At 56.4% G+C, this 26,824-nt stretch overlaps 1 protein-coding gene across 7 annotated transcripts in view; it reads left to right on the top strand.

Moving 5' to 3' along the window:
• LOC104011075 (ankyrin repeat and fibronectin type-III domain-containing protein 1) overlaps positions 1–26,824 on the top strand; it is a 264,593-nt gene that overhangs the window by 72,692 nt on the left and 165,077 nt on the right. For all 7 annotated transcript variants that reach the window (XM_087731748.1, XM_087731749.1, XM_087731747.1 and 4 more), the window contains 2 exons: positions 8,832–9,028; positions 16,095–16,312. In XM_087731748.1, coding sequence (XP_087587874.1) covers positions 8,832–9,028; positions 16,095–16,312 — 415 coding nt within the window. The remainder of the gene's footprint in view (positions 1–8,831; positions 9,029–16,094; positions 16,313–26,824) is intronic.

Raw genomic sequence — 26,824 nt, 5'->3', positions numbered from 1 at the left:
GACCAGGAGTTTGGCCGTGCGGCCGGTGGGCATCCCCGGAGGGGCTGTGCCGTGCCGGGGGGCAGCAGTGAATGAGCATCGCGGCTCCGGCCCCACCTCGGTGAATTTGTGCCGGCGCAGGGTCGGTGAGAGGAGGGCAGTGGGTGCTGGAGGTGGCTGCGGTGCTGGGCATCACGCTCGACCCCCGTTGTGTCCTCCTGGAAAGGTGTTTGCAAATCTAAAGGAGGCAGTTACGTATTTATATTGCAAGTTAGCCAACCTTTTAAAATCTGAGCGAAGATGCTTGTCTTCCGTGTTACTTGTGCTTCATTAGCTTTTTGTCTCTGAAATTTTTCAAGAGCAAACAGGAGATGAGTAATCCCTACAAAAGAAAAGCAGGAGCCAGGGCACAGCGTCTGTGGTTCAGCATCTTGTGAACCTGGGAAGCGGGGGGTTTTTGCTCTGTCCAGCCCTTGGCGGGTCACATAACCCCTTCTCATCTCTGCTTTCCCCCGCCATTAAACATCAGTGTATGGGTAATAACAGTGTGGAGCTGAAAGGTTTGTCATTTAAAGCAAGGAACTGTGTTGCTCTTCTCTGGGCCAGTTTGTCCTCCTAACGTGCCTGTCGCGCAGCGGCTGCGTCCCAAAGACGCCTTGCTGTCCCTCACCTGCCTCGGGGCTGGCCCCGTTTCTGGGCCGTCGCTGTGTCCCTGGGGTGGCATCTTGCGGGCGGCTGAGTTTGCGTGCAAGATCTTTAGGTGAGCTTCCTAATTCATCCAAAATACCCTTCTTAATGAGGTGGGGAGCGCAGCCTCAGCCCTTTTTCTTTTGGAGAGTGGTCCGTGAGCCTTTTGTGTTGCCTGCAGAGCATCCCAGATGCCTTCGGCCGTCCTCTCGGCTTCGCGGGTGCCTGGACGGCAGAGCCTGGCTGCAGGCGCAGGGACCCTGGGGCGTTTGCAACGCTGGTCCCTGAGGATGCAGGTCACGCTCTCGAGCTGCCGGGAGGGAGGACGCTCGCCTGCTCCGCGTCGTGCCGGGATTCATGTGTTCACCTTCGTCTGCCCTCTTTCCCCGTTTATCAGAGAGAACTCCGTGAGCAGGATAAATGTTCATGCTCCATAAGTGTTTCTGCTTCTTTCACTGGGGACTTTCTGTCTTTGGCCTTTGTGTTTGTTGGGGAGGCGCAGCTGCAGCAGGCCTGGGCTGGGCATCTCTGCCAGAGCCCTCCCGAGAGCCCGGTGCCGGCTTCGCCCCTGCTCGCGGTGTGCGGGTCGGCGTAGCGGGTGGGCAAGAGGGTGCGCAGGGCTCCTCTCCTCCGCGGGACGTGGGAAGGATGGTCTTGTGGCATCGCGGGGACAGAGCGTGTCTGTGCGCTGGGGTCTGGTCGGGGCAGGGTGACCGCCGGCGAGGGCCCCCGCGGGGTGCACGGGAGCTGGGGAAGGCCCTGGGGGGGACCGGGGAGAGCTCCCCGCTGGCCGGGGATTTGGTTTGCTGCCTGCAATGGGGACAGAAAAGAACATTCTTTTAACGAAGAACCCAACATACTTTGAATAAATGAACAGCCGTGTCTGGCCCCAGAGTATTTCCTTTTCCCTTTTTAACAATTACATTTAAGTAAATGTTGACGTGGAAGCGTTGCTGTAAAACACAGCCACGGTGCCTGGGTTCAGAACTGCCGGTGTGAAATGTTGGTGGGTTTTCACCTCGTTTCCCTGAGGCAGCGCATGAGGCTGGCCAGCCGGCGCTGGCTTTGCCTGTTGACCCGCTTGGGCTGACGGTGTCGGTGGTGCCGGGGGGAGTGCCGGCAGAGCGGCAGTAGGTCTTTAGCACTGAGCAAATGCCCGGTGGGTGAGAGTCTGTTGGTAGCGTCGGCAGTTGCCGGGTGTGACACCGGCTGTCGCTCACCGGAGCGCTCGGGGCTCGGCACGCAGCTGCTGCCACGACCAGGCCTTTTGGCCTTTTTCTGGGAAATGTGGTAACTGGCCCCTAGCCCGGCAGGCTGGGTGCTGAAAGCAGGGCTGGGTCCCGGCGCACGGCTGGACTCGGAGGGGCGGTGGGTGCTGAATGCTCCTCCAAGAAGCTCTTCTGAAACGTTTTGCTGAGGCTCTCCCAGTGTTTCCAGGCACGACCTGCTCTCCTGCACCTCCCGCGGCCCCTCGAGCCCGTGTCACCCCTCCTAATTGACATGCAGTTTCGCAGGGACAGCAGCAATTATGCCCCTGAAGCCGGGCGGTGCTTTGTTCAGTGCTCGGGCGACGGCCCCTGCGGGAGAGATGCACTTCAAGCCAGAGAGATGGCAGGAGAGAAAGCTTTTGCAAACCAGCTGGTGGAAATCATGGTATTTACCAGCTCACAGCTGAGCTTGGGAAGGTATTTTTATAGCTTCACATGGTTTGGTTTTTATTTTTTCCTTTTCTGAACTTGCAGGCTGAATGCTGTTTTGGTTTTTGTTTTGCTTTGAAACTGTTTCACAGCCAGATAAAAGATGCTCTGTTTTCAGCTACCATCCTCCGCTCTTCAGCCCCTGTTACCTTCTAACAGCATGAAGACAGTTTTGTGGAGGCTTGGCTTGAACTGGGAAGAGAGAGATGTCTCAGGGCTGAACTCCTGCACGGGGGATACCTGGTGTGCTCCGTGCAGGCAGCAGACGGGGCTGCTGCTGCCTCCTCTCTGGCCCCCAACAGTTAAAAAGTGACCGAGCATGGTTGTGCGGTCCCCAGCGCAGGGCTGGGACTGGCCGAACTTCTTGTGCTCCAGGGATGCTCTTGGGACCGGGGGAGGACACGGCAGCAGCACCTTGCGGGTGGTGCAGCCCGGCAGCCGTGCGGGGCACGGAGAGGACCGTGCGCAGGGCTCGGCTGTCCCCTGCAGTGATGCTCGGGCTTCTCTGTTAAAGTGGTTGCCTCCCTCCGTGGTGTTGGCTGCTCCTCTCTCCTGCTAAAAACGTGGCTCTGCGCGACAGGGGGTCCTGCTGCAAGGAGGTGGCTTGAGATGAGAACTGGTGCTTCTGTGGCTTCTGCGTTGGCTGCTGGATAGTTAACTCAGGTACATACACTGGGCGAGAAAAGAAGATTTTCTGTTTGGGTATTTTTTTTGAATGCAAAGGGAAGATTTCTTAGTGATTTTCTCTGGCTTTGCAATTCACAGGGTCACTGGAAAAGTACCAGTGACTCTATGGGTTTGCTAACAGCTGATAAGGTTTCCAGAGCAAACTACGGTGATGTGAACAGGCGCGGGTGCCCTGTGAAGGCTACTCTCTTCCTAAATCCTTGGGCTTTGGTTTTCGAGGCCACCCTGTATTTTGCTGGTTGTATCGCTTCCTCTGACTCCTTCTCTAGGCTTCCCCACTGCTGGGCCATCCCCTTAAACTTCACTTGCTGCTCCGTGGGGCCCTGCCGCTGCTTTGGGCTTTGGGACGCAAGTCCCGGAGGCTGCTGCCGCTGTCGCCTCCTGCTTCTGTCCAGAAACGGCCTCTCAGGCCCCGGCAGCCTCCTCTGCTGCACCTCTCCTCCGCAGCCGTGCCTGGCGTCGGGCGCTGGGAGCGGGGCTGGCCAGGGCCCGCAGCCCCGGCTGCTGGGGTGTCCGCCATCCAGCTCTGCTCCCGGCTGCTTCCCGCAGGAGCAGGCTCTGCCTCTCCCTGGGCATGGATGGAAAGTGGGGTGAGGCACCATGGGGACGGCAGTAAAAGGTGAACCCTGCACTGTGGAGCTGAGCACCACTGGAAAATCTCCTCATGCCCTGGCTCCTCCACTTTGTTTTTTTTTTTTTAAATCCTTGTTTGCGTTTTGGGCCTGTGAGCTCGTGGGATACAGTGTTGTCCCCTTGTGCCTGGCACCTTACACCCAACTGGGTCTCCACAAGCAGTTTCAGGGAATGGATGTGGGTGTTTTGTTCATTTTTTTCAATTTTGCAGCCATTGCTTGTGGTAAGAGGCTGTGCGGTCCAGGCTGCGGAGGAGGTGCACGCCGCCTTCGCCCTCCTCCTCGGGCAGGGTTGCGTCTGCCCTTGCCCCAGTCCAGTGGAGGGTTGTGGTGGGTAACTGCTCCTCCTGCCTTGTAGCATCTCTCATTTTCCTGAATCCAGCTGAAACCTTTGCCGAGTTTTTAAGGTCAGGTTGCTAAGTTACACCTCCTTGGAGGAGCAGGCTGAGCAGCGCGTTGCAGGCAGGAGCAGCTGCCGGCTGGTAGTGTCCCTTTGCAACAACCGGGCGCTCCTGGCCCCATCCCTGCCATCCTCCATCAGTCCCCGGCTGATCTCCGTACCTCACTTAGCTGTTCTTCCCCAAACCTTCAGCTCTCTAAGCTTCCTTTGCTCAGCAGATTTAGTGAAGTAACTGACTGAGGGTGCAGAGGAGCCACCCACAATTACCTGTGAAATGCCGTGTGGCCCTGCAGGAGGAGGAGCAGCCGTTTGGCTTCTCCATCTCCTTTTTTTGAATCCCTATTTGCCTTTTGGGGCTGTGAGCCCGTCGGGACACGCGTTGTCCCCCTCGGAGCTTGGAAATGGCCTCACGTGTCAGGGTGCATGGCTGTCACCAAGCCACAGCTCTGGAGCAGGCAAGCAAGGTCCGGAGCAGCTGGTGCCCCGCTCCTCTGCCCCTCTCCCTCTTCAGCCTTGCTCCCTGGCTTAACCTCCTTCTCTCCTTCCCATTTTCCGTGAGCAGCCTGGCTCTGGGAAGACTGGGGGGAGCTGGATTAGCATAGTGCACGCTCGGGTTCGTCTGAGAGCTGCTGGGACTGAGCACTGTGGCAGGGCGAGGGCTTCCCTCCTCCCAGGAATGGGACATCCCTGGAGGGTCCCATCCTCAGGCTTTTCCACGAGATGTGCGGGAGGTTTTCTTGCTCAGTTCCCTGGTAAGTCGGTGAGGCTTATTGGGGTCCTTTTTGGATGGTGAGAGTAGTGGGTTTAGGGTTATTTTTTCCCTCCTGCTTGCTGTCTCTGTTGTGGCTGGCACGGTGACTCCTCCGTCCTTCCCCTGGGCAAGCTGCAGGCTCTGTCCTCTCCAGGCGGGGCTGGGAAGTGCCCTCCGCAGAGCAGCTTCTCCCACATCGAAATAAGCAGGGAGGACAGGCTGGGGGGGTGTGGTTGCTTGCAGGAGGGATGCAGGATCTGGATTTCTCTGGTTTAACTTGCATTAACCTTTTCTCTGTCCCTCCCTTCCCTTTATCTCTGCTCAGCCCTTCCCCTCTCTTTCCCTGGGGTGATGGAGAAGCCAGACATCGCCATGGGGAAGGCGCCAGACGCAGATCATGTTTTGAGATGTGTTCTGCCTCTTTTTTTCGCCTTTTTTTGTCATGGTGGCTTTTTTGTTAGCCTGTTTGCTTTCAGTAAACGCCTGGGGCAGCAGCACCCATGTCCCCCGGGCGTCACGGGCTGTGGTTCGGGTGGGGATGCTGGAGCAGTCAGCTGGGCTTGCACCATGCCTGGCACAACTGGCGTGTGCCCTGCGGCTGTCCCCGGGGCTGGTGGCAGGGGACTTGGCCCTGGTGACGGTTCTCACGTTTCCCCATCTGTCTGCAGACTGGGAGTGATGGAGCTGTCACTGGGGTCCTGCTGGACCTCTCGCACGCAGCCAGAAGGATTTTTCCACCCTTGTCAAGACTCAATTATGTGCTCTCCTTTCTACCAAAATGCCGAACAGCAGCTAAATATAGGCTGTAACAGCGTTGATTATGGCTTTTCTAATTGAGCTTTACACTCCATCAGGGATCTTTATTAATGGGATGTGGCATCCTTGATAAGACCTAGCTGCGGAGCCTGCTCGGGAAGCATACGCAGATGCAGTGTGACTCCCGCTGGCGTCAGGTCCCGGCTGACGGTTGCTGCTGAGGCTCTGGAGTTGCGCACGGGAGGACCTGGGTAGATCCACGGAGCTGGCGTGTGCGTGGGAATTCGAGTTCAGATTTCAGATCTAACCGGGTTTCTAGTTGCTTTGCTCTTTCTGATCTAAGTCATTGTTTGCAGCTACGCAACTTAAAAATTTCTCCTCTAAGGGCGTGAATTCTTCCCTTTTTACCCCGGTGTGATTTGTGTGAGTGGCACTGTAGGCACAAAGGTTATGTTAGTGCTTAAAATGCTAATTTTCTGCAGGTGATGGAGCTACACGCAGGTGTGTTTAAAAGCCCTGAGATTTACATGCAAGCAAAAAGGAGTGTTTTGAACTCCAGCAGAGCCTAGGACTCATTTATGCAGCACAGCGATGTGTTAAGTTACATCCCTGTTGTCTTGTGCCAGGGAAATGTGTTACAGTGGGAGGTACATACGTTTTACTGAAATAGAAACAACTCAGGATGCTAATTCTGGCTTTGTATCTCCTGGCGTAGCTTGTTTTCATGTCGATGCAAGCGAAGCGTGGGGCTTGGAGTGGGCAGGATGGTGCTGCGTGCCCGGCGCGGCTGCGGCGGTGCCTCTCCAGGGCCGGGGCAGTGCTGTCCCTGCAGCCGTCCCTGTCCCCAGAGCGCTCAGTGACAGCTCTGTGGAGCAAAGCTGTGTTGCCTGGGAATCAAAGGCAAATGCAATTTATGCAGAAATCATAATAAATTTCTGAACCGAAATGTGGAAACGCGGTCCCCGTCCCCGCTCCAATGGACGCATCTTTTCGGGTCTGGGTAAGGCGGGCTGTGGCTCCTGCCCTCTGCCCGAGTGCTGCCCGCCGGTCGCTGCGTGCCTGATGCGGTGCCGTCCCGCAGGAGCCCTGCGTGGGGCCGCAGCTCTGCCCTGGCCCCGGTGTCGCTGCTCGCCTGTGCATTGCATCGACGCCGACACCAGTCGGGAGCTGCTGTCACATTTGTAAAGGGGAGTGAAAAACGATCATAATAAACGTAGCAGTGACAGGCAGCTGCCCAGGGTCAGGAGCTTTTGCATGATAGACTCTCCCTGTGCGCCCTTGAGGACTGGCTTAGTGGAAATAGGATAAAATTCAGTGCTGTAACGTGCAGGGAGGCAGAGCGCTCGCCCTGCCGTCCACACCGGGAGCTTGTCTCTGCCTGATGCGCCAGGACGGGTGGAGGATGCGGGGTCTGAGCTGGAGGGAGGGCAAGCGAGGGTGTGGAAACAACCATGGGGAGTGAAAGCTCATTTTGCAAGAGGAGGCTGAAACAATTTGCCTTAATCAGCCTAGGAAAATGCAGGCTGAAAGGAGCTGTGGCTGCGGTATAAGGGAAGTTAATCATGGGAGCAAACACTAGAGAGAGGGAATAATTGTTTAAGCTAAAGGTTAATATTGGCACAAGAACCAGTGAGCATAAGCGAGCTAAGAATTGAATTTTGGATGGAAATTTGAAGGTTTCGTACCATTCAGTATGGGATTTGGGAACAGCCTTGTGTGAGGAGGGGCCCTTTGCCGAGCCCCCTCGGGGTGTGCTGGGGAGCTCGGTTGGGCTCAGGCGTGGGCTCTGTGACAGCAGGGGACAGGGCTGGGCAGCCTTGGGGTGATCCCAGCCTGCAGCCCTCGGCACAGGGTGATCCCCCCCGGCTCCTCGCGCCGTGGCGGTGCTGGGCATCCGTTCCTTTTTACCACATTTCTGGGGTCTTTGCAGCATGGCCTGGGCCAGTGTCATCCCTGAGGATGGCGCCCGAGGACCATCCCTTGAGGGACGCTGCGGGGTGACGCAGGAGAAAGGGGACCTGCTCCCATGCCCCACTGCGAGGCTCAGCACGCTCTGGGATTTGGGAGGAGAAGGAGGCTCGTGGTCACCCTGCTAGCACGCTGGTGTGCATCTTGGTCACCCCTGCAGCTTTTGAGCCCCATCATCAGACTTGGTTGAGTTTTGACCCCACAGAGACCTTGAACTTGTGTTTCTACATGTTGCATGATGCCTTCGTGACCTCTGTAGTGCCTGCTGCCTGAGTCTGTCTTGCTGCAGTCTGGACCTTCCCTACAGCCCGTGCCCCTGGCACCCCTGGGTGACCTGGTTTCTGCCACAAAAAGCATTCTGCTGTCTCGGATGATGCTCAGGGCTAAGTGGGGTTTTTAACTCATTTAAAGGGAATTCATATCATTTCATTGAATCCTCTGGTTTGTTTATTTGCTTAATTTTGATTATCTGTGCGTTTTGAGGTGGGATGAGTGCTAAAATGCTTCATGTGCTGTTTATGCTGATTGTGGCTTGCAGCTTGTCCTGGTTTCAGCTGGGATAGAGTTAATTTTCTTCCCGGTAGCTGGTACAGTGCTGTGGTTTGGATTTAGGATGGGAATAAGGTTGATCACACACTGATGGTTTAGCAGTGCTTACAGCAGTCAAGGACTTCTCAGCTTCCCCTGCTCTGCCCGTGCACGAGGAGCTGGGAGGGGGCAGGGCCAGGCCGGCTGGCCCAGACTGGCCCAAGGGCTATTCCATACCCTATGGCGGCATGCCCAGTATAGACGCTGGGCGAGTTGGCCGGGGGGGGGGGAGCGATCGCTGCTCGGGGATGGGCATCGGTCAGCGGGTGGTGAGCAACTACATTGTGTATCACTTGTTTCGTATATTCTTTATTATTGTTGTTGTTATTATTATTTTTTTTTTCAATTATTAAACTGTTAACTCACAGGTTTTCTCACTTTTACTCTTCCAGTTCTCCCCCTCATCCCATGGGGCGGGGAGTGAGCGAGCGGCTGGGTGGGGCTTAGTTACCAGCAGGGGTTAAACCACGACACAGCTCAAGATGCAAATCCTAATTAAAATACACTGGCGAAGGGAAAAGGCTTCACTGAAATAGCAGAGCTTTGCAAAGGAAGGGTGCGGTTTGGTGTTGGGGAAGGATTGTGTGCTCTCCGTCCAGTGACGGCATTAGGTGTCAGTGGGTCCTGGCTTGAAGAAGCCATCTCGCCTGCTGAAAGGGGTATGCCCTGTGTTTTCTCCCCTCAAGGTCTCTGGACAGAAAGCTGCAGCGACCGCTCCTGGGGAAGTCCCGGACGCTGCCCAGCATCCCGCAGTCCCCGGTCCTGAGCAGGCTTCCCCTCCTCGACTCCACGGTGTACAGGGAGGAGGAGATGCCGGAGCAGAAGCCCTACAAGAAGCACTTGGCCTCCGACCGCCAGAAAGGCTGCACGGTCCCTTCTACCGGTGAGTGCTGCAGCGTTGGGCTGAGCTTCCACCCCGGTCTGCCAGGGGGCCTGCAAAACCCTAGCAAAACTTTCCTGCTTCTTCAGGGGCACAAATAACAAAATCAATCCAACCCCTGTCAGTGTGGGGTTTACCCTGCTCCAAAACCAGCCCTTCTTGATGAGGCTGGGTTATTTCCACCCCTCTCTGAGCATTTCTTAGAGCCTGTTACCTAAACCTCCCCATCTTTCATATTACGCTGATGAAAAAGTAGAGTCAGCCCGTGAAAGCCACCCGATGCAGGCAGCTGATGCTCAGAGCCTTCTGCCTCTGGGCGAGCTGCATCTCCTGCCCACCCACGCCGGGGCGAGCTGCTGCCTCAGTGGCTCTCTGGCCTCTGCAGCGGCCAAAGCGCCTCTTTTCTATGGCGTGAGGTGGCTTCAGGGTACTCGTTGCTGGTCTCCATCGGGAGCAGCGGCGGAGAGCGGCACCGCTGTGCTCGTCCCACTGTCCTGGCCCAGGGAGGGGATTTGCTGTAGCAGATGCTCCCCAGCCTGGTAGTGTGTGTTGGCCTTCAGGTCAGCTGAGGGTTTTTATCCTGATGCTCTGCTCTTGTGCTGATCCTGATGAAATACTGATGTGGTTGGCCCAGCTGGTCTGAATAAGTTTATTGGCAAAACCATTGACGGCCAAAGTTTTTCAGTGCTTTTGGTGCCCGTGGAATCACATTGAGGCCATAAAAATGATGGGGAAAGGGATTATTAGCACTGAAACAAAGATAAGGCCTGCAAGCCAGGGCTGACAATCCAGCGCTAAATAACATTCTTATAAAACAGCTGCCTTCAAACAGCACCCTTGGATTTTTTAATTCTTATTTTTCTTAAACCTAACCTGCTCACAGTCAGATCACTGGGAGCTACCCAGCAGAGCAGCTCTCCAAACCCTGGGTTAATTTTGGTGCTCTGCAGGTGGTGTTTCACCTCCTGGTGATAGTAATGCTCCTAAGAGTCGTGCACAGAGAGGATCGCTGAGCCGGTCCTGCTGTGCTCGTCGCAGCGGTGCTCCCGGGTGTGCAGCTGCACTCCGCTGCATGCAGGGCCCGTGGTTTTCCTTTCGGCCCATCCAGTTGTTAGAGAGGGTCTCGGTGTGGGAGGAAGGCCTGTGGGGAAGCTTGTGTAGCTGACTGCTAGGGACGCGAGGGAGTGGGACACTTGTGAGTAGGTAGGTAATGGCAGGCAGCTCCATTGCCTGGAATTGAAGGTGGCTTGTGAGGTTCTGTGAGCTCTCAGGATTTGCTGGGTCATGGTTTGCAAGGACAGACCTGAATAAATGGTGAAGGTCTGCCTCTTGGTAGAGGGCAAAACAAAGCACTTTGCAGGACTTGTGCCTGAGAGAGCACCCGCTGTGGAGGGCACGGCACCCAGAGCACCCTTCAGCAGCCGGCAGGTCCCTGGCTGGTGTGCTGGTGCTTCCAGGGAGCTGTGCTGGAGATGGCGGGAGGGAGCGGGAGGCTGGTGTAAGACCGTGGGATGAAGTCCCAGCGTGAGTCAGACCCGCTGCAAACCTCATCACCTTCTGCTGCAAGCGCCTCCTCTCGTGTGAGCGCAGGCGTGCTGCTGCGCTGCGGAGCAGCCGCCCCAGAGCAAACCCTGCGCGCAGCGGGTGTAAGGAAGAGCAAGCGTTTAGGATGTTGCTTTATTCATGGCTGCAGGGTGCCTAGGATGCCAAGAAGAGGGAGGACCATGAAAACCCTCGCAGGCTGGAAGGCTCCCTCCACAGCCAGAGCCGTGGATGAATGAACGAGGAGTTGTTTTCTGTCCAGATCCTCCCAGCTTCTTTTCCTGGCTCCTTGATACTCAGTTAGGAACTGCTAATAGCTACTCATTAAGGCTATCTGCATGCTATCATGGAGGGGAAAAAAAAAAAAAGATGCTTTTCTCAACATTGCCTGGCTATTGTATCAGTCCCTGGCAGCCCGGATCACAGGTTTGGCAGTATTTACCTGCAGTACACAGCACTAAATTTGTCTGAGCCCTGGGGCAACAAGTGGTGGCCTCGGTCACTGCAGATCTGGCCTCGCTCGTGGGGATGCAGCAACCCTCAGCTGCAGGGATCGCACCGCCAGCAGGGCGTGACATCGGGGCAGCAGGACAAGAGCGGAGCAGCGCCTGGCGCAGGAGGTTAACGAGCCCCGGGATGCTGATGAGGAAAGCAGGATTCCCACAAGCGCTTAGGAACGAGAGCTGGGCTGCAGGGTTTCAGGAGGGAGGGAAGATCCTTTCCTTGAAGAACTCGTGAATTTGCTTTGAGCAGGTGCCACCACTCCCTGTTCGAGGGTGGGACATGTGGCCAGCTGCAGCAGGGGACACACGGCCAAAGCCACCTCGGGAAGAGGCTTGCCCACAGGGGTGCAAGGCTTTGGCAGGAGCAGGGCCGTTCATGGGAGAGGTGGTAAGCTCATCTTCAGGGAGAGTTCACTGCTCTGCAGGGAAGAAACCGGGCTGCGACTCGCTGCTGTCCTTGGGGCCGCAAGCAGAGGAGTCACCAAGTGAGGTGGGAGAAGTTGTCTCCTCCTGCATGGATGAGATGCAACATCCTCATCTGACCGCGGGGACACGCTCCCCAGCCTTTTGCCTTGTGTCTCGTGGTTCCAGCGTGGCAGTGCCGGAGGAGGGGAGTGCCCTGCCGCTCTGTGGGAGGCTACAGGAGATCGTCCTGCTGGGGCACCACGGCTCCTCTGCAGGTCCTTGTGCGGGCACCAAGGTGTCTGGTGGGGAGCCGGGGCCCCGAGGATGGCCAGGAGAGCTGAGGGACGGTGAACTGGGTTTGCTGTTGGTCTGCTTTTGTTGTTCCCCTCCAGGTAACCTGCAATAAGTGGTGGTGTGGTCAGGTGGGACAGGCTCCAAGCTCTCCATCCTTCACCCCCTTGCCTGGAGCAGCTCTCCTGGCTTAACCCAAAACTCCTGATGGCCGTGAGCCCAGGACATAGCAAGGGGGAGACGAGCAGACAGGGCTTGGTCAAACAGAGGCAGCTCCTGCCTTGTCCAAACCATTATCCATTTGGTGTCATGTTTTGCAGTGTGCCGGGAGGCTTCACACATGCTGGCAGCACAGAGAAACAAGCTGCCTTTCACTTGTCCTTCCTTCTTCTGTGCCCTGTGAAGTTTTAGGGGTGGGACTGAGAAACACTTCTGTAGCAGGCAGGGGCTTCTTCTCAGCCTTTGGTTGCCTGCAGCCCTTACCTGCCAGCCTGCACAGGGAGGTCGCGCCGTGGGTTTTTGTGCCTGACCCCTTGCAGTTCCCTCTGCCTTGCACCTGGAAGGAGCAGACCATGCTGGAGTGCTTCACTGCCTCCTCTCTCCAATGTCTGTCATGCAACGTGCTGAGCTCTTCAGAAGCTGGCTCCATGCCCCGCTGGGAAGCTGGGAAGAAGCTAACTGGTAGCATGGTTGGTGTGAGCTTATTAGGAATTATGCCCTGGTTTCGGCTGTGATAGAGTTAATTTTCTTCCCAGTAGCTGGTACAGCGGTTTGGATTTAGGATGGGAATGAGGTTGATCACACACTGATGGTTTAGTTGTGGCTGAGCAGTGCTCACGCCAGTCAAGGCCTTTCCAGCTTCCCCTGCTCTGCCTGTGCACAAGGAGCTGGGAGGGGGCAGGGCCAGGCCGGCTGACCCAGACTGGCCCAAGGGCTAGTCCATACCCTATGGCGGCATGCCCAGTATAGAAACTGGGGGAGTTGGCCAGGGGGCAGTGACCGCTGCTCGGGGATGGGCTGGGCATCGGTTGCATCACTTATTTTTCCTCGGTTTTGTTTCTTTCTCTCTCTTGTTTTCCTTTTCATTACAATTTTTTAAAATTATTATTATTATAATTAAATTTTATTTCAGTTATTAAACTGTTGTTATCTCAACCCATGAGTTTTCTCACTTTTACTCTTCCGATTCTCTCCCCCACCCCGCTGGGGGGAGGCTGAGCGAGCGGCTGGGTGGGGCTTGGTTGCTGGCTGGGGCTAAGCCACGACAGGAGGAAAAGAAAGAAGCCTAAAGGAAGCGGCTGGATTTGAGCTTAGGCCAGGACTCTGCAATTAATTTTCCCAGTACTCACAGGGATGTTCTGGGTGGCTTTCCACAACATCTGGATGACTGTCAGTCTTGTATCTGTGTTGAACTTAGCGTGGGCGTACGGCCCCCTCCTGAAAGAGCTTTGCTTGTGAAGATGCCCACCTTGGGCTTTCAGCTGGGTGGTGGTGCTGGTCCCTGTGCTCTCTTCCACAGGGACTTGCTGTTGGACAGAGGAAGGCTCATTATTGCCAAGCCCAAGAAGATGCTTCATCTTTTTAGAGGTGCTGATGTTGTCAGGCACAGCTCTGCATGGCAGAGGGGTGACCAGCATCAAGGCAGAAGAGCATAAAGATGGTTGGACTCCAGCCTGCGGGCTTGCTCCTGTCCCTGGCATTTCCTCTCCAGGCACTTCTTGATCTTTCTCCTCTCACCTCTCCAGGCTCTGGGCTTGATCATTGATTTACTTGTTTGGTAAAAATCAGGAACGAGCTCCTTCAGCACGTAGAAAAGGTTTTTGGGGTAGGCAAGGTCCTGGCTCCCCGTTCCCGGGGAGGAGGGACCGTAGGCCTCCTGCCGAGCGGGAGAGAGGTTTGGAGGGGAGCAGCTCTGCTGCGGGCCCTGCTCCGGGGCTGCGCTGGGGGACGCGGCTGCCTGTGAGCCCTGTGGAGAGAGCAGAGCCTGAGAACAGCAAAATCGGTGGGAAACTGGGATCAGGGAGACCAGATGTGACCCCGTTGGTTTGTGGGGCTTGAACGCCAACTCCTTCACCCTCAGGAGAGGTGTCCCACCTGGAGGAGGGGGCATGGTGGGTGGCTGTCCCTTCCCTCGTGCCCTGGCAGCTGGGCTGTTTTCAGCCCGCAGCCCTGGCCCTCCCGCAACCCGGGCCGCAGAGCAGTGGTGGCGGCTGCCTGGGCATGCCGTGGGGCTGGGAATCGATGGCCTTGGGGGCAGGGGACGGTGTAGGTGGGGGCTGAGGCATTGCAGACGAGCAGGGGCACTGGGGCTGGTTCCTCCTTCCGCGCGCGATTTTCCTGCGTGGTGGGTGGGTCTCCTCCCGGGCTCGGTGCCTGCGTCGCAGCGCTTCCTGCTGCGTCCCCGGAGCGATGCTATCTCGTGGTGGCAGCCTGGATCTGGGCTCCGATTGACGTGTTTGTGCCTTGAATAATCACAGCTTTCAAACAGCAGTTCCTGTGTTGTATGAGTTGACATTTGGAGAGGAGCAGCAGCAGCTTATTAAATTGAAAGTAGGGGAGGAAAAAAAAGAAAGATGCGATGCTAGGTAGTGCTGTGCTCCAGGTTGCCTCTTTGTTTGCATTTTTAAGCTCTCTGCCTTTCTCTTCTTCCCTCTTGTCCTCTCGGTTCTGCTGGTTTCGATTCGGTGCCCCCAGATCCACTGGCAGGACTTTGCACGCAGTGAACTGTCTTTACACCTCAAAAAGCTCGGGGAGCTTGGGGAAGAGACGTGTTAGTTGGGACGCAGAAGGTGGAGCGGCCGGTCGCTGCTCTGAGGCTGCGGTGGCTCGTAGTCCAGCCTGTCTCTCATCATATTCGATGTAAAACCCACAGCCTTGCTGGGTAAACTAGGCTTCCCTCACTGATTGTGGCTGGATTTTACCTTAGGCCCTTTATCTGCTTTAAACTCTGGAAGTATTTTGCTCCTCAGCCCTGGTGTAGCAGGGTCGCGGTCATTCATGCTCAAAGGTGCCGGGTTTTTCAGAAGCCAGAAACAAATGGTCTGGCCTTGGGAAGACGCTGCCTGCAGGAGGGGGAGAGTTTCTGAAGACAATCATGTGAGATGGCCTTTTGGGCTGCAATGGCTAAGAATCGATCGTTTTTACAAGAATTGAGCAAGAAGGGTTTATTGTCTATTTGTTATGGCCATTGAGAAGTGACTGTGGCTGGGGGTGGGAGGCAGGGCAGGCTGCAGATGTAAAGACGAGATTGGCAACAGAAAGCACACGGCATCTAAGCTCCTCAGAAAAGAGCAGCTTGGCGATATTATGGAGACATTTCCTATTGTGCTGTGTTATTTTTCCCTTTTGTTGCAATGAAATATGGTCAGTCCTACCCCGGGAGCGCCAGCTCTGCGTGATGCTGGCTGTCCTCTGCCGCCGCTGCTTTCTCACCGTCAATGAGGTTTTGTCTCCGGGCGCTCCAGCCCCGCAGCGCTGCATCAGATGGTGCTGCTGGCGCCGGGCTGCGCGGAGCTCGAGCAGACCGGAGGGCTGGGTTCTGTCCTCGATTTGGCTGTTGATTTGCTCTTGGCCATCCCATAAAGAGTTTTCTGGAGGAGGAGATGGCAGAAATCCTTTTGTAATTTGCAACATTTGTGGTGTCTCAGTTCTCCCATTCACAAAGCGAGATTTTATTATCGTTACCCAGTACAAAGCATGTGAATACCTGCAGGAGAGAGATTTGATAGGGGCGTGTAGCGTTAACGCTACCAGCAAGAACCATGTGCGGTTCTGAGTGTAAGATTTTTGTTCCTTTTAAAACAATGCAAAACAGAACAAAACAAGAAAAAACACCATTTTCTTTTATTGTGGAATGTCTTATTGGACTTGGGGTGATGAAGAATGAGTGAAATCTTTTATTTCTTTGTAAGTGACCCTTTTAAATGGGATAACCCTGTTAAATAGCAGGAAGTTTTTAAATATTAGGATTTTGGTCTGCTGCTTATTCTGAGTAATAATATTTATACTGCAGTAGTGCCTGGAGGCCCTGGCTCTGGCCAAGTCCTGTATTTGACCAGCCAGGAGGAGGCTGGGGGCTGTGGGTACCTGAGGCTGGACGGGGTGGGAGCAGGGGCTGTTGCCTGGGGCAGGTGGGGGCGAGGGGCACGAGGGGCTTGCGGCAGGGACGTGCCCTCTGACTGCCTCTGGGCAGCGAGTCCTGCAGCCCCGTACCCCACGGCATGCGGGGTGGGCAGAGGGGGTCCGGGCTGTCCACCGGGCATCCCCGCCGGTGGGCTGGAGGGGTAGGACGTGGCTCTGATGGGGTGGCATGTCCTTCTGCTCCCCAGGGGAGGCCTGGCGGCTGGAGGACGACTGCACGGACCCGCCTCAGGACCCCCAGCTCGGCACGGCGGTGGAGGATGCCCCCTTCAGCTACTTCCGCACCCGCTCCTTCTACATGAGGAAGAGCCTGTCAGTCGACAACCACCTGGGGTCCCTCGGCTATGCCGTCCACCCGGCAGAGACGAAGGCCGAGCGTGTCAAGACCAAGCTGCGTCGGCAATTCGTGAGTATCGGGGCGCCTGCCCCCCCTGCATTCACACACACACGGCTTCCCAAAACCACCGACAAGTCGGAGAGCTATTTTTATGCACAGCATTACCAAAACAACAGAAAAAGAGGCTGCTCCAGCCTGGTGGAGCAGATGGCGGCAGCAGCTCAAGTTTGCCCACATCGTGGCAGAGCCCCTGCCCGCCTCGCCTGGCAGGGTTTCTGGCTCCCCGCTTCCCGCTGGGCTGTGGCTGGCTCGGAGGCGGCTGTTGCTCTGCCGAGTGATGCGTGGGGCAAGCGCCTTGTCCCTGGTCACTGCCTTCCAAAGCACGAAGCAAGGTTGAAAGTAGGAAATGAGTTTTCCGGTCCCCTGCCTCACCTGCACAAGCAGATGGGTCTTTTTGAGGGTTTGCAGACGGGCGCAGCGAGGGGCTGGGGCGAGCGATGAGCCAGCGCTGAGACCCTGGGGCAGCTCAGCCCTTTCTGGCCCTTCAGGGCATGCTGGTGGCGGGACGGCAGGGACGCGTCAGGGCTGCGCCGCGGCTGCGGGACGCTCTGATCAATGTTTAATGGGCTTTGCCTCTTCTTCCCAGAGACACCCGATACAGGGGTTCGTATGGCCTTCCTCGTGCCTTGTTACCGGCCTTGGGGTTGTAATGAGGGCTCGGGTGTCACTGTGCTGAAAAGCACTCGGTGTTGGTTGGAAATGGGTGAGAGCATCAGTACAATGGGAGCGGAGGGGGGAGTGGGTGCCCATGCAATCCAAAGTGCCGCCCAGAGCTGCCGGCCGAGGCAGCGGTGCTCACCCTGCCCTTAGGCTTCGGACAGACGCATCTTTTGAGGACCCCTACCCCCGAAGGCGTTAACCTTCCCCTAGCCCGGAGGAGGGGCTGATCCCCTGCCAGGCCGCACAGAGTGGTGCTGCTCCCGGTGTCCCCTGGGCTGCGTCACTGCTGTACGGTGTGGTTTTGGGGGCTCGCCCTCTCTGCTGGTGCTTGGGCGGACTGTTGAACGTAGCCGCTCCTTTTCTCCCCGAGAGGACGGTTCTGACCTTGGCAGCGTGTCGACGCTTTTCTGGATGCTGGTGAGGGTGAGTCTGGGGGAGCTGGTCACAACCTGGCGCTGCCAGCAGCACCCGTGAACCGTCTCTGCAGGAGCTGCTGCCTCGGGAAGCAAGTGAAAGCCTCAGGGACAAGCAGAAGCAGGATGGGGTGTCTGATGAGCGGCTGAAAGACGCTGGAGGTGTTTAAGATGAGGCGGTCCTGCTGTGGGGTAAGGCATGGATATCTACTTTATCCGTCTTTCAGCCTGGATCTGCAGCCCCAAGTTGCACCCAGGAGAGCGGGAAGGAGAGGAGGTTGCTGAGATGCTGGGGAAAGTCCCTCTTTTGGAGATGGGCTTTCAGTATCTCTGTGGGACCTGTCACCTGCAGCCTCCCTTCTGCAGCGGTGATGGGCGCGAGAGACCCAGGCTCGGGCTCTCAGCCCAGCCAGCGTCCTGGTGCCTGCGGAGAGGTGGGATCTGTGCGTCCCCGTGGGGCAGCCTGCTCCCCGGCCCCTGGGGCCGGCCGGCTGCCTGCTCAGTGCCGTGCCGGTAGCTCTCTGTGCCGTCTGCAGCTGCTTTGCCTTGGCCTTTGACCGCATGAGTTTTTGGGGACCTTCAGCTTTTCTTGGTGTACCCATGGGGCTGATTTATGTCTGTCAAGGAAAAGAGAAGGATTTTTGTAGGGTGATTTTATTTTTCTTCCCCCCCCCCCCCCCCCCCCCCCCCCGCCTATGCCATTTCTGGTTTGTTTTAACAGCTAAAAGATGTTGCTGTAGGCTCGGCTGCGGGCTGTGACCCTGTGAGACAAGGTCAGAAACAAAAAGCAGACTCATCCTACCAGGCAAGGGCATCAGCAGGGCCCTTCGGCCAAGGCTTTGGGGCAGCGAGCGTGCAGGGAGCTGAGCCGGCAGCTTGTCAGCTGAGGCTCGGCCGGTGCAGGGCCAGTATCCCCCACACAGCTAGAGAGCCTGGCTTTTAAGTTCAAAGCAAAGGTCCTGCCAACCTGGGGACGTTACTTCCGAGAGCAGGTAGCTGGTGCCGGGCTCTACGTCCTCCCAGGGTTTGGTAATTACTCCCCATCTCCGTGCTGGAGGCGTTGCGGTTTCCCCGGGTTCGTGCTGTGCCCTGCCCTGCTGCGCGGCGCCTGCCCGGCCCAGCCCCGGCTCTCTGAGCGTGGCCGGTGGAGGAACTGGTGCCAGGTGGGAGCCGCTCGCCCCGTGCACGGCAGAGCATTTACAGGAGAGAATATGATTTGCCTTTTCTGCAGTGGCTCATCTGGGGCCTTTTAGGAAAGTCCATATTTAAAGCTTGATTCATTTTTCCATGCCGTTGCACTTACCCAGCTTGTAACGTTGGATTTCTGGCTTTGCTCTTTCTGCGCTGACAGTCGGAGCTGCCTTTGCCTTGCGATGCAGCTGCTCGGCTCTCTATTTCGGGAATGGCTGAGAGTGAGGGAGAGGCTCCTGAGGCAGGGCTTCGGGGGGCAGCCGGGGTCCCAGCCTGGCAGCGTGGGTGGAGATGGGGCAGATATTGCCCGCGTGCATCCTGTGCTCTGCAGCGCTCACATCCATTTGATTAGGTGCTCTGCCTAACGAAGGCCTTGTGTTGGTCATGGGCATCTAAGCTTCTCCAAGGAGGAATTTATTGTAGCTCATCTGAAAATATTTGAGGCTTGCCTCCATGCACCCCTGGGGTATGGCACGCTGGAGCGCTGCCGCTGTTGCCGAGGCATCTTTCCGCTTCCCTGCCGGTGTGGAGGGAGCACCTGCACCCCTGCTCCGGCCCCGTTCCCCAGGAGCGGCCGCCCTCCCCGCGTCTGCCAGAGGCGAGCACGCCTGCCGTCCTCCGCCAGCGTGGTGGAGGGTGGATTCCCCCCGGCCACGTAGCTGGTGGCTTGTGTCTGCGGTCCCACTGCTGGCATGTGATGGATCTGCACGTACAGATTACTTGAATTTGCATAATTTGAATTTTAAATGAATTCCAATTTTTGTGATTGTCAGAACGAGTTTTCTTTCTAATAAGCCTTTCCTTTCAACTCCTCCAAGGCTTGTAATGTTGGCGATGTTGCCGCCTTTGAGAAAGGGGAGCATCTGATTGCTTTTGACATCTGTCTGTCACACAGATCCCCTGCCTTGCCCCAGTGGGTCCAGCGTGCCCATGCTGTGACGGAGGCGGCGGCCATGGCCAGGGCTGGGGCTCTGAGACCTTGCCGTGTTGTTTTGAGTCGCTCAGTGATGGGCAAGGGACTGTTCTGGGTTTCATGCCCAGCTACATCTGCACTGCCTCCGAGACGGGCAGCGAGGAGCGGGGATGGGGCAGTGTCCCTGCAGTGTCCCTTGCCTGGGGGCAGGAGGAGAGGGGTGAGGGCTGCCTTACAGGCTGTGGTGAAACTTCTTGTCTTCACAGGAGCCCTGATCATTAAAGGCACCTATTAAGCTCGGTATTAGCCTGGGGGAGCATTAAAGGAGGTTACCCAGGACTGAGTCACTGTCTGTGATGACTGCTAGGACAGTCAGTGCAGATTACAGCAGGGCTCTGAGCGAACTGGTGCTCTTTCTTTCTCCCCTTGGGATTTTGAAGTACTCTGTATCTAGGCCAGTTGTTCTGGTGTTGCCCACTGACGCTGTGATGTTATAAGGAGACCTGTTGAACTGACGGCACAGATCCCGCCGCTTCCCAAAGGGGACGAGGCAGCAGTGCCCGGGGTCCCGGCGTGCTGGCGGACGGGTCATTAGCTTGATTTGCAAAAGGTCTCTATCCTGACCCCGCTGCTCTTCCGAAGTGGAATGCTGCTCTGTGCCTCACCGGAGAGTTAGCCGGTGTGCGCAGGTGAGCTGGAGGAGCGCGGCGGTGGCGTTGCCCCGCCGCAAGGCTGGTGCAGCTCTGCCGTCCCTGGTGCTGCCACAACGGGCTTGACGCTTCTGCTTGCTTTAATTCGTGCATGTTTCAAGTAGGTGAGACGCAAAGTTGTGTTGCTTACCTGGCTGCGTTCTCATGCACGGATTTATTTTATTTTTTAATTACTGTTATTTTTTGTATGGTATTTTTTGCAGGCGGTCATTCTGTTATGAAATGTCTGTGCCCTCCAGGAAAGACTTAGAGCCCTGTTTGTCTTGGGAGCTCTACAGGTGAGTTGAGCAGAGGTAATCCTTGCCTCACAAAACCTGTAATGAAGGAGAAAAGGCTAACCAGAATGGTAGAGCCTGGGAAACGGAGGCAGTGAGGAGACAAACTTGCTTTGTGGCAGAAACCTGATGAAATCTGGTGCTTACTGAAGTTACTAACAGAGCCTGGGCTGTAGAACGAGGCAGGCACTGACTGACCTGTGCCCATCCAGGTTTTCCTATTCCTGTGGGTTCTGGATATCAGCCCAGAAACTCCTCCTGTTCCTGGTGGACACTGCAGGGATGCTGGGGAGGTGCAGCGCGGGTCTGTGCAGAAGCCGCCTTGCCCCGGAGCAGTGCTGGTCCAGGGGGTGTGAATATCCCGGTCTGGGTGGTTGGTGCCAGGCACGCTGGGCAGAGCCCGGAGCGGAACGGTTTCTGCTTAGTGGGACGCATCCCTGCGTTACCCTGATGGTTTGGTCTTGTTCCTAAGTGTGCGGGCACTTGCCAAGTCTGTTGGGTGCAGTCCGTCGTCTCCTGCATGCAGCCAGTGCCGGAGGCTCTGGTGCGATGCTTACGGCAACAGCAAAGTCAGGCTCAGCCCTGCTGTGATCCCACTGATGCCACTGAAATCACACCAGCGGTAACACTCTCCTGCTTGCTTTATTTTGTTCGGTTGCGTTCCGACACTGCTACAAAACCGCTCGCTCTCTCATATCTGATTTCAGAAAATGTTAGCAAACAGCCAGTTGATGCTTGTTTGTGCCCCATAGTTCAGTGTAACAAAAAAAAAAAAAAAAGAAAGAAATAATAAAATTAGAGGCTGGAGCCATACAAGAGGCAGGTCAACTCTGTTTCCTGAAGAGGTGGAGTAGTGATGAGTGTTGTGCTGGATCTACGCACATGCTGCCCTCGGTTTTGCAAAGCACAATTGCAGTCAGTGACTGCCTTAAGGAGATAAAGGCACAGGCAGATGAAGGATGCGCACTGTGCATCATCTAATTGTGCCCAGCCCCACCTTGGCAAATTGCTCACTTGCTGACTACTGTTCATTGATGAGTAGATTAAAAAAACCCGAACCTGATAACTAATGTGACGCTTGAGCCAGACAGCAGCGTATTCGCTGGGGAGCAGGCAGCAGAGCAGGCCCTGGGAGCAGGCACTGCATGGGAGAGGCTGCCCGTGAATCACGCAGCTTTGCCAGTGGCTGCGGGAGGGAACCGGCCCGGTAACGCTCGAAACCAGAACGTACCCGGCTCATTTCTTTGGTGAGTGTGGTTTTATTTGCAATGGCAGCTTGTAGCGTCCCAGGAAGCGCTTTGCAGTGCCCGTAGTAAAAGCAGTGACGGCTTGGGAAGAGGAGAACGTGCTGTGGGTCTGCCTTTGGCATCCCCGCACAACGGGAGATGTCTCCTGTGGGGAGGAACTAGAGGGCAGCTTTGTGGGGACCACTCAAAGCCGGGCTGGTGCAGAGGGGGTTCCCAGCGGCGTATGCGGACCGTGCCATACATCCCACCTTTTCAAAGCCAAACTGGGAACAGGTATCTGTCATAAACAGTGTGAACTGGGCGAGCTGGGGCGGATGTGCCTACGGCTGCTCTCTGGGGTCGAGGACGTGCAGCCAACGCTGAGAATCAGAGAATCAGAGAATGCTTTGGGCTGGCAGGGCCCTTTCCAGGCCATCCCCTCCATCCCCCTGCCATGGGCAGGGACAGCTTCAACCACATCAGGGTGCTCAGAGCCCCGTCCAGCCGGGCCTTGAAGGTTTCCAGGGATGGGGCATCTCCCACCGCTCTGGGCAACCCCTGCCACTGTCTCACCACCCTCAGCATAAACAATTTTTTTCCACGTGTATTCACACTCACAATACAGATTGAAGTGGCCCCGAGATGCTGTGCAAGTTCAGTGCTGCAGAAATGACCTTACGTGCCGTTCACCGTAGGGAGAGGCTGCTGCTTTGCTTGGTGGGTGTGGAGGGACTCGTTGGGTGCGAGGGCATCTTCTGAGGATGAGTCTTGCTCAACTCTGTTTGGTTTTTGGCCAGCCACGCTGGCTCTCCTCCCTGCTGGAGCTGCCGGAGCCAGGCGTCTCTGGCGCCCGTCTCCCATCGCAGGGTCGGCAGGTCTCTGAGCCGCGAGGCACGGGCAGGGCAGCAGGATCCCAGAGCAGCGGTGGTTATTTTTCTCAGAGTCTGGATAAGACTGGAGAGTTATACCCCTCCTGTTCACCTCCCCCATGGGCTGTTTCGCGCTCGGCTGCATCCCTGCCATTAGGATGGGGGAAAATCCCCCAGTGCAGTCTAGGAATTTCTTCTGTGCCTTGGGCATTTAATATCAAATTTTGGGTACTCTGATCCTTATGAATGCAAATGCTGTGGAGAACTTGGCTGAGACAGGTGCAAGATGGGCAAATAATGATCTTTTTTGCTGCCTCCGCTGCTTCTGCAGTGCATGCTGGCTCTCCGTGCAGTGAGACCTCCTGCCTGGGCTCTGCCAGCCCTTCCTGGCCAGCCCGCCTACAGCACACGGACTGCCTGGGAGCAGGATCATCCCTCTTTGTGCAGAAATGTTTTTCGCATGCTTTCCTGATGGACAGAGGTTTATTCTGTTCATCCCCTCCCACCCTCAGCCTTCCCCAGGGCTTTCTGTCCACGCAGCTTCATCCAAATCCGGGCGAGGGCTGGGCACCTCGGAGGTGTTGCTGCAGCGCACTGGGAGGATGGCTGTGCGGGGAAGGGAGGCAGCCTGCCCAGCGTTCCCCCCAGACCCCCTTCCTTGGCACCGCGCTGTGCATGCAAGGGTGGGTCTGGGCACATCGGGGTGTTTCATTGTATGCTAAGCATCTCTGAAGATGCAGGGTGGGTGCGGAGGTGCCCTGCTGCACCGAGGGGCTCTTGGTCCCCTGCTCATGCAGAGGTGACTCTGGCGCTTGGGAGGGGGAGTTCTGCTGAACGTCAGCCAGCGTGCCCTCTGGGTTATCTGCTTGGGGGGGGATCTGGAGGTGGGGTTTGGCGAGATGTATAAGGGGGTATTTTGTCTGTTTTAAAAGTCCAAAATGCAGGTCATTCAAAGTCTTGTTTTTCTGGTGCAACGTCTATCTGTATGAACATCAGACTAATATTTCCACTATTCCCAAACCGTGCTCACCTGCTTCTTTGTGCTTGCCTTCTGAACCTTCCTGTCCTTTCTGTGGTCAGTGGGGAACTTGTCTGTGAGAACAGGAAAAAGAAAATTAAATCCAAGTATCACACAAGGCCAGATGGCCAGAAACAGTGACAACCTCCGGGACAGCGCTGGGCTGCGGTGCTTGTAGAGTTGATTCCCTGGAGCTCCATGAACTTGTGTCGCTCCTGACCCTGCCCCAGCTTTGCGGGGTTTCCCCTGTTTCCCTTTGGAGACCGTACCTTTGTGGCTGCATTTCCCAGCACGCGGCCGCTGCCGGGTGCATGCCCGCGGCGGGCGGCTGGGATGGGGCTGCGGTGTTTGCCCGGCAGCAGCTCAGCTCTGCCCTCTCTTCAGCTCCCGTGAGGGTGAGTCTGTGTGCGTTTAATCACCCACCCGCCTCTGCAGCGGGGACGGGCAGAGGTTTACAAGCTTCCAGGGTGAGGACAACACTTGTGACTCGATACCCGGCATGCTGGGACAACTTACAGCCCCGCAGGAGAGCGAGGGGACGCGCGAGCGCTGAGAACCAGTGTGATGCTTCACAGTAAGCTGCGAGCAGGCAAGAGACAGCATTTCTTTGCCTTTCAGAAAATACTGGCTCAGCCATAAATTCTCCTCCCGTTGTGGGGTTAGGTGAGCAGGGCACAGCCTGGGAGCTGCCTGTGTCACGTTTCGGCTATCAGGGCATCTTTCTGGTGCTCTCAGTCATCTTGGTGGTGCTCGTGCTGGCCTGCTGCGATGGCTGAAGCAACCCATGCCCCCAGGGTCTGTGTGTAGCCGAAGCCAGGCTGTTAGCGTGGGAAGGTTACAAGCTCCAGCAGCACTGCTGGCCATAGCAGAGAAGATCCGTAGCAGGTAACCATGCAGCGCTCCATCAGCGCAGGTTTAATGGCTTTGCAAAGGGGCAGCTGATGACACCTTAACTGCTTGTCTCCATCGTGTGCGGCGTTTGGTCCGTGCTGACGCGTGACACACAGCGGGTTCCTGAAAACCTGCGCACACTCCTCCCTCTGCTCTGCAAACCCTCGCTCCCCGGCCTCGCGGCCGCCTTCCTCCACCCACAGCTAAAAAGCTCAGTGCATCCGTGGGGCAGGCGCGTAGATGCCGAGCGGTGGCATACGGCGTTGGCAGCCCGGTGGGGTACCCCAGCCTCCGCCAGCAAAGCTCTGCCCGTCGCGGGGACCCGCAGGCAGAGGCGGATCGTGTGCTCCCTCCCTCAGATGGAAGGAGCAGGAATTCTGGTGTCAGAGAGATTTTCCAGTTCTGTGAAGGGAGACTACTCAGCAATTTGTCTCTTAAGCCTATTCATTGGTATTTATTTAGTGTTTAATACAGGGCAGACCACGTTGCATTTGTCAGTCAGTCACCTGTAGGAAGCCTCTCCCGTCTGTTGTAAGCGATTTGAGGCCTGCTGGTGGGCAGTCTTTTGGGGGTTTGAGAGTACGGTCCCTGACAGTGCCTTAAAATAAATAGACGGTAGCTGTGGACCCCTGGGCTGGAATCTGGAAGGTGTTTATTGCCGAGGGACTGACTGTGGTTTTGACTTGAATACTGCCATTTTGCAGGTTGGATGCCAGTGCGAACTATATGTCATTTTCCCAGGGCTCTTCTAAGAAAGGATGCAGATTGGCTTTGGCCCTACCTTGGGCCTGTCCAAATAACTTATGCAAGCTACTCGGAAATAGCCTCTAGATTCAAAATAGAATAAACACAGCTGACAACGGCCACGATTTCCCTGCAAAGCCGCAGCGTTTGCTCCCTCTGCTGGCTTTGCGTCGGGAAGGAGCAGCTGGGTTCAGTGGGGCGCAGCCTGCGCGGGGACGGGGTGCTGGCGGGGCGCAAGGCTGGCTTGGGAGGGAGCGCCCGACGGCTGGCAGGGAGAAGCGGTGACTTTCCAGCCTCCAGTGCCTTAGCGTTTTGCTTCTGGGCAGGGAGCATCAAATGCACAGAAAGCAGCGGGGCTGAGGAGGAGGAAAGCCGAGTCCTTTGCCAACTCCCAATTTTACTCTGCTTCTCCAAGCTAGACTCGCTAAAAATGTGCACTGCGTCCTTTGGTATTTGAAGTTTGTGTGAAAGAAGAAAACAACTACAGCGATTTAAAATAAGCGAGACGTTATTTCGTGAGCCGGAGTGTTCCTCCTCTGCGGCAGGACCGCTGCCTCGCAAGGCGCAACTTGAGCGAGTTTTCCAGTTGGTGCTGCAGCCCGGGCTGGGGTCTCAGCGCGCAGGGTGGGCTGGGGGTGCTTTGGGCTGCAGCCAGCGATGGTCCAGCTGCGTGGAAAAGCAAATGCTTTTGGATGGCTCGATCTTGCTGAGCACAGGGAGGCTTGTGCTGGCAGGGCCCAGACCAGTTTCTGGTGGGGGTGAGGAGGTGCCTCTCCCCAGTGCAGCTTCTCCGCCTGCCTTTGGCTGGTTGTCCCCTCCCAGCAGCTGGATGTGATGGTGACGGTGGCCACGCGTCTGCTGTCCAGGTCCCCCCTCCCTCTGCATCCCGCCAGAGGGGTTCCAGCTGCTGGGGTTGTTCCTGTTAATCCCAACGCACGCGGTCTGGTGGTTTTTGTCATCCTGGTTTCTTTTTCTTCTCGCTTCTGGGCTCTGTGATTTGCCAGCACGAATGGCTTCATGATTGCAGGTCCCTGGATCCCAGCCTGGTCGCTGCTCAGACCAGGCGCGGTAAATCACGTCCTCTGCTGACCACAGGGCCTCTTGGTCCACCTACGGACCTCTTCTGTGTTTCCCTTGGTAGATCTGCTCCTCTGCTCTTCCTCTCAAGCCCTCTTGCTGTTGCTTTCCCAGGTGTCAGGCAGCAAATCTGGTGGCTGTAGCCTGTCCTCTTACAACTCAGAGCTCACAGTCTGCAGGTCTCTGGGTCTTCTCGATCTGAGGAAGGCAAGTGCCCCAGGTTCATGAGCAAATGATGCAGCTCTTTGCAAATGCAGTCCCCAAAATGCCTTTCATGAGCTATCGGAGAGCACCATCAAAGAAAGTGCTTTGACAGCCTGAGAGAGTACTTTCAGAGTACTTCAGAGTACTTTCCCTGCAAGCAAATTCACGCAGGGAGATGCTTGTGCCTGAATAAGCCCTTTTAGACACCATTGTGGCTTCATGTAGACTCAAGGATCTGGCAAGTGGGTTCAGCTGCAGAACTGGGAGCAATTTAGTGTGGTGGCTGTCTGTAGGTGGCACGTTGTGTGTGCTGGGTGCCATCAGCTGGAT

The sequence above is a fragment of the Nipponia nippon genome, unplaced genomic scaffold (assembly GCF_047370975.1).
Source record: "Nipponia nippon isolate SJK-2023a ecotype South Korea unplaced genomic scaffold, ASM4737097v1 scaffold_5, whole genome shotgun sequence".
NCBI lineage: Eukaryota > Metazoa > Chordata > Aves > Pelecaniformes > Threskiornithidae > Nipponia > Nipponia nippon.
Note: the sequence above shows the minus strand (reverse complement) of the source record. Positions and strands in the feature narration are given on the sequence as shown.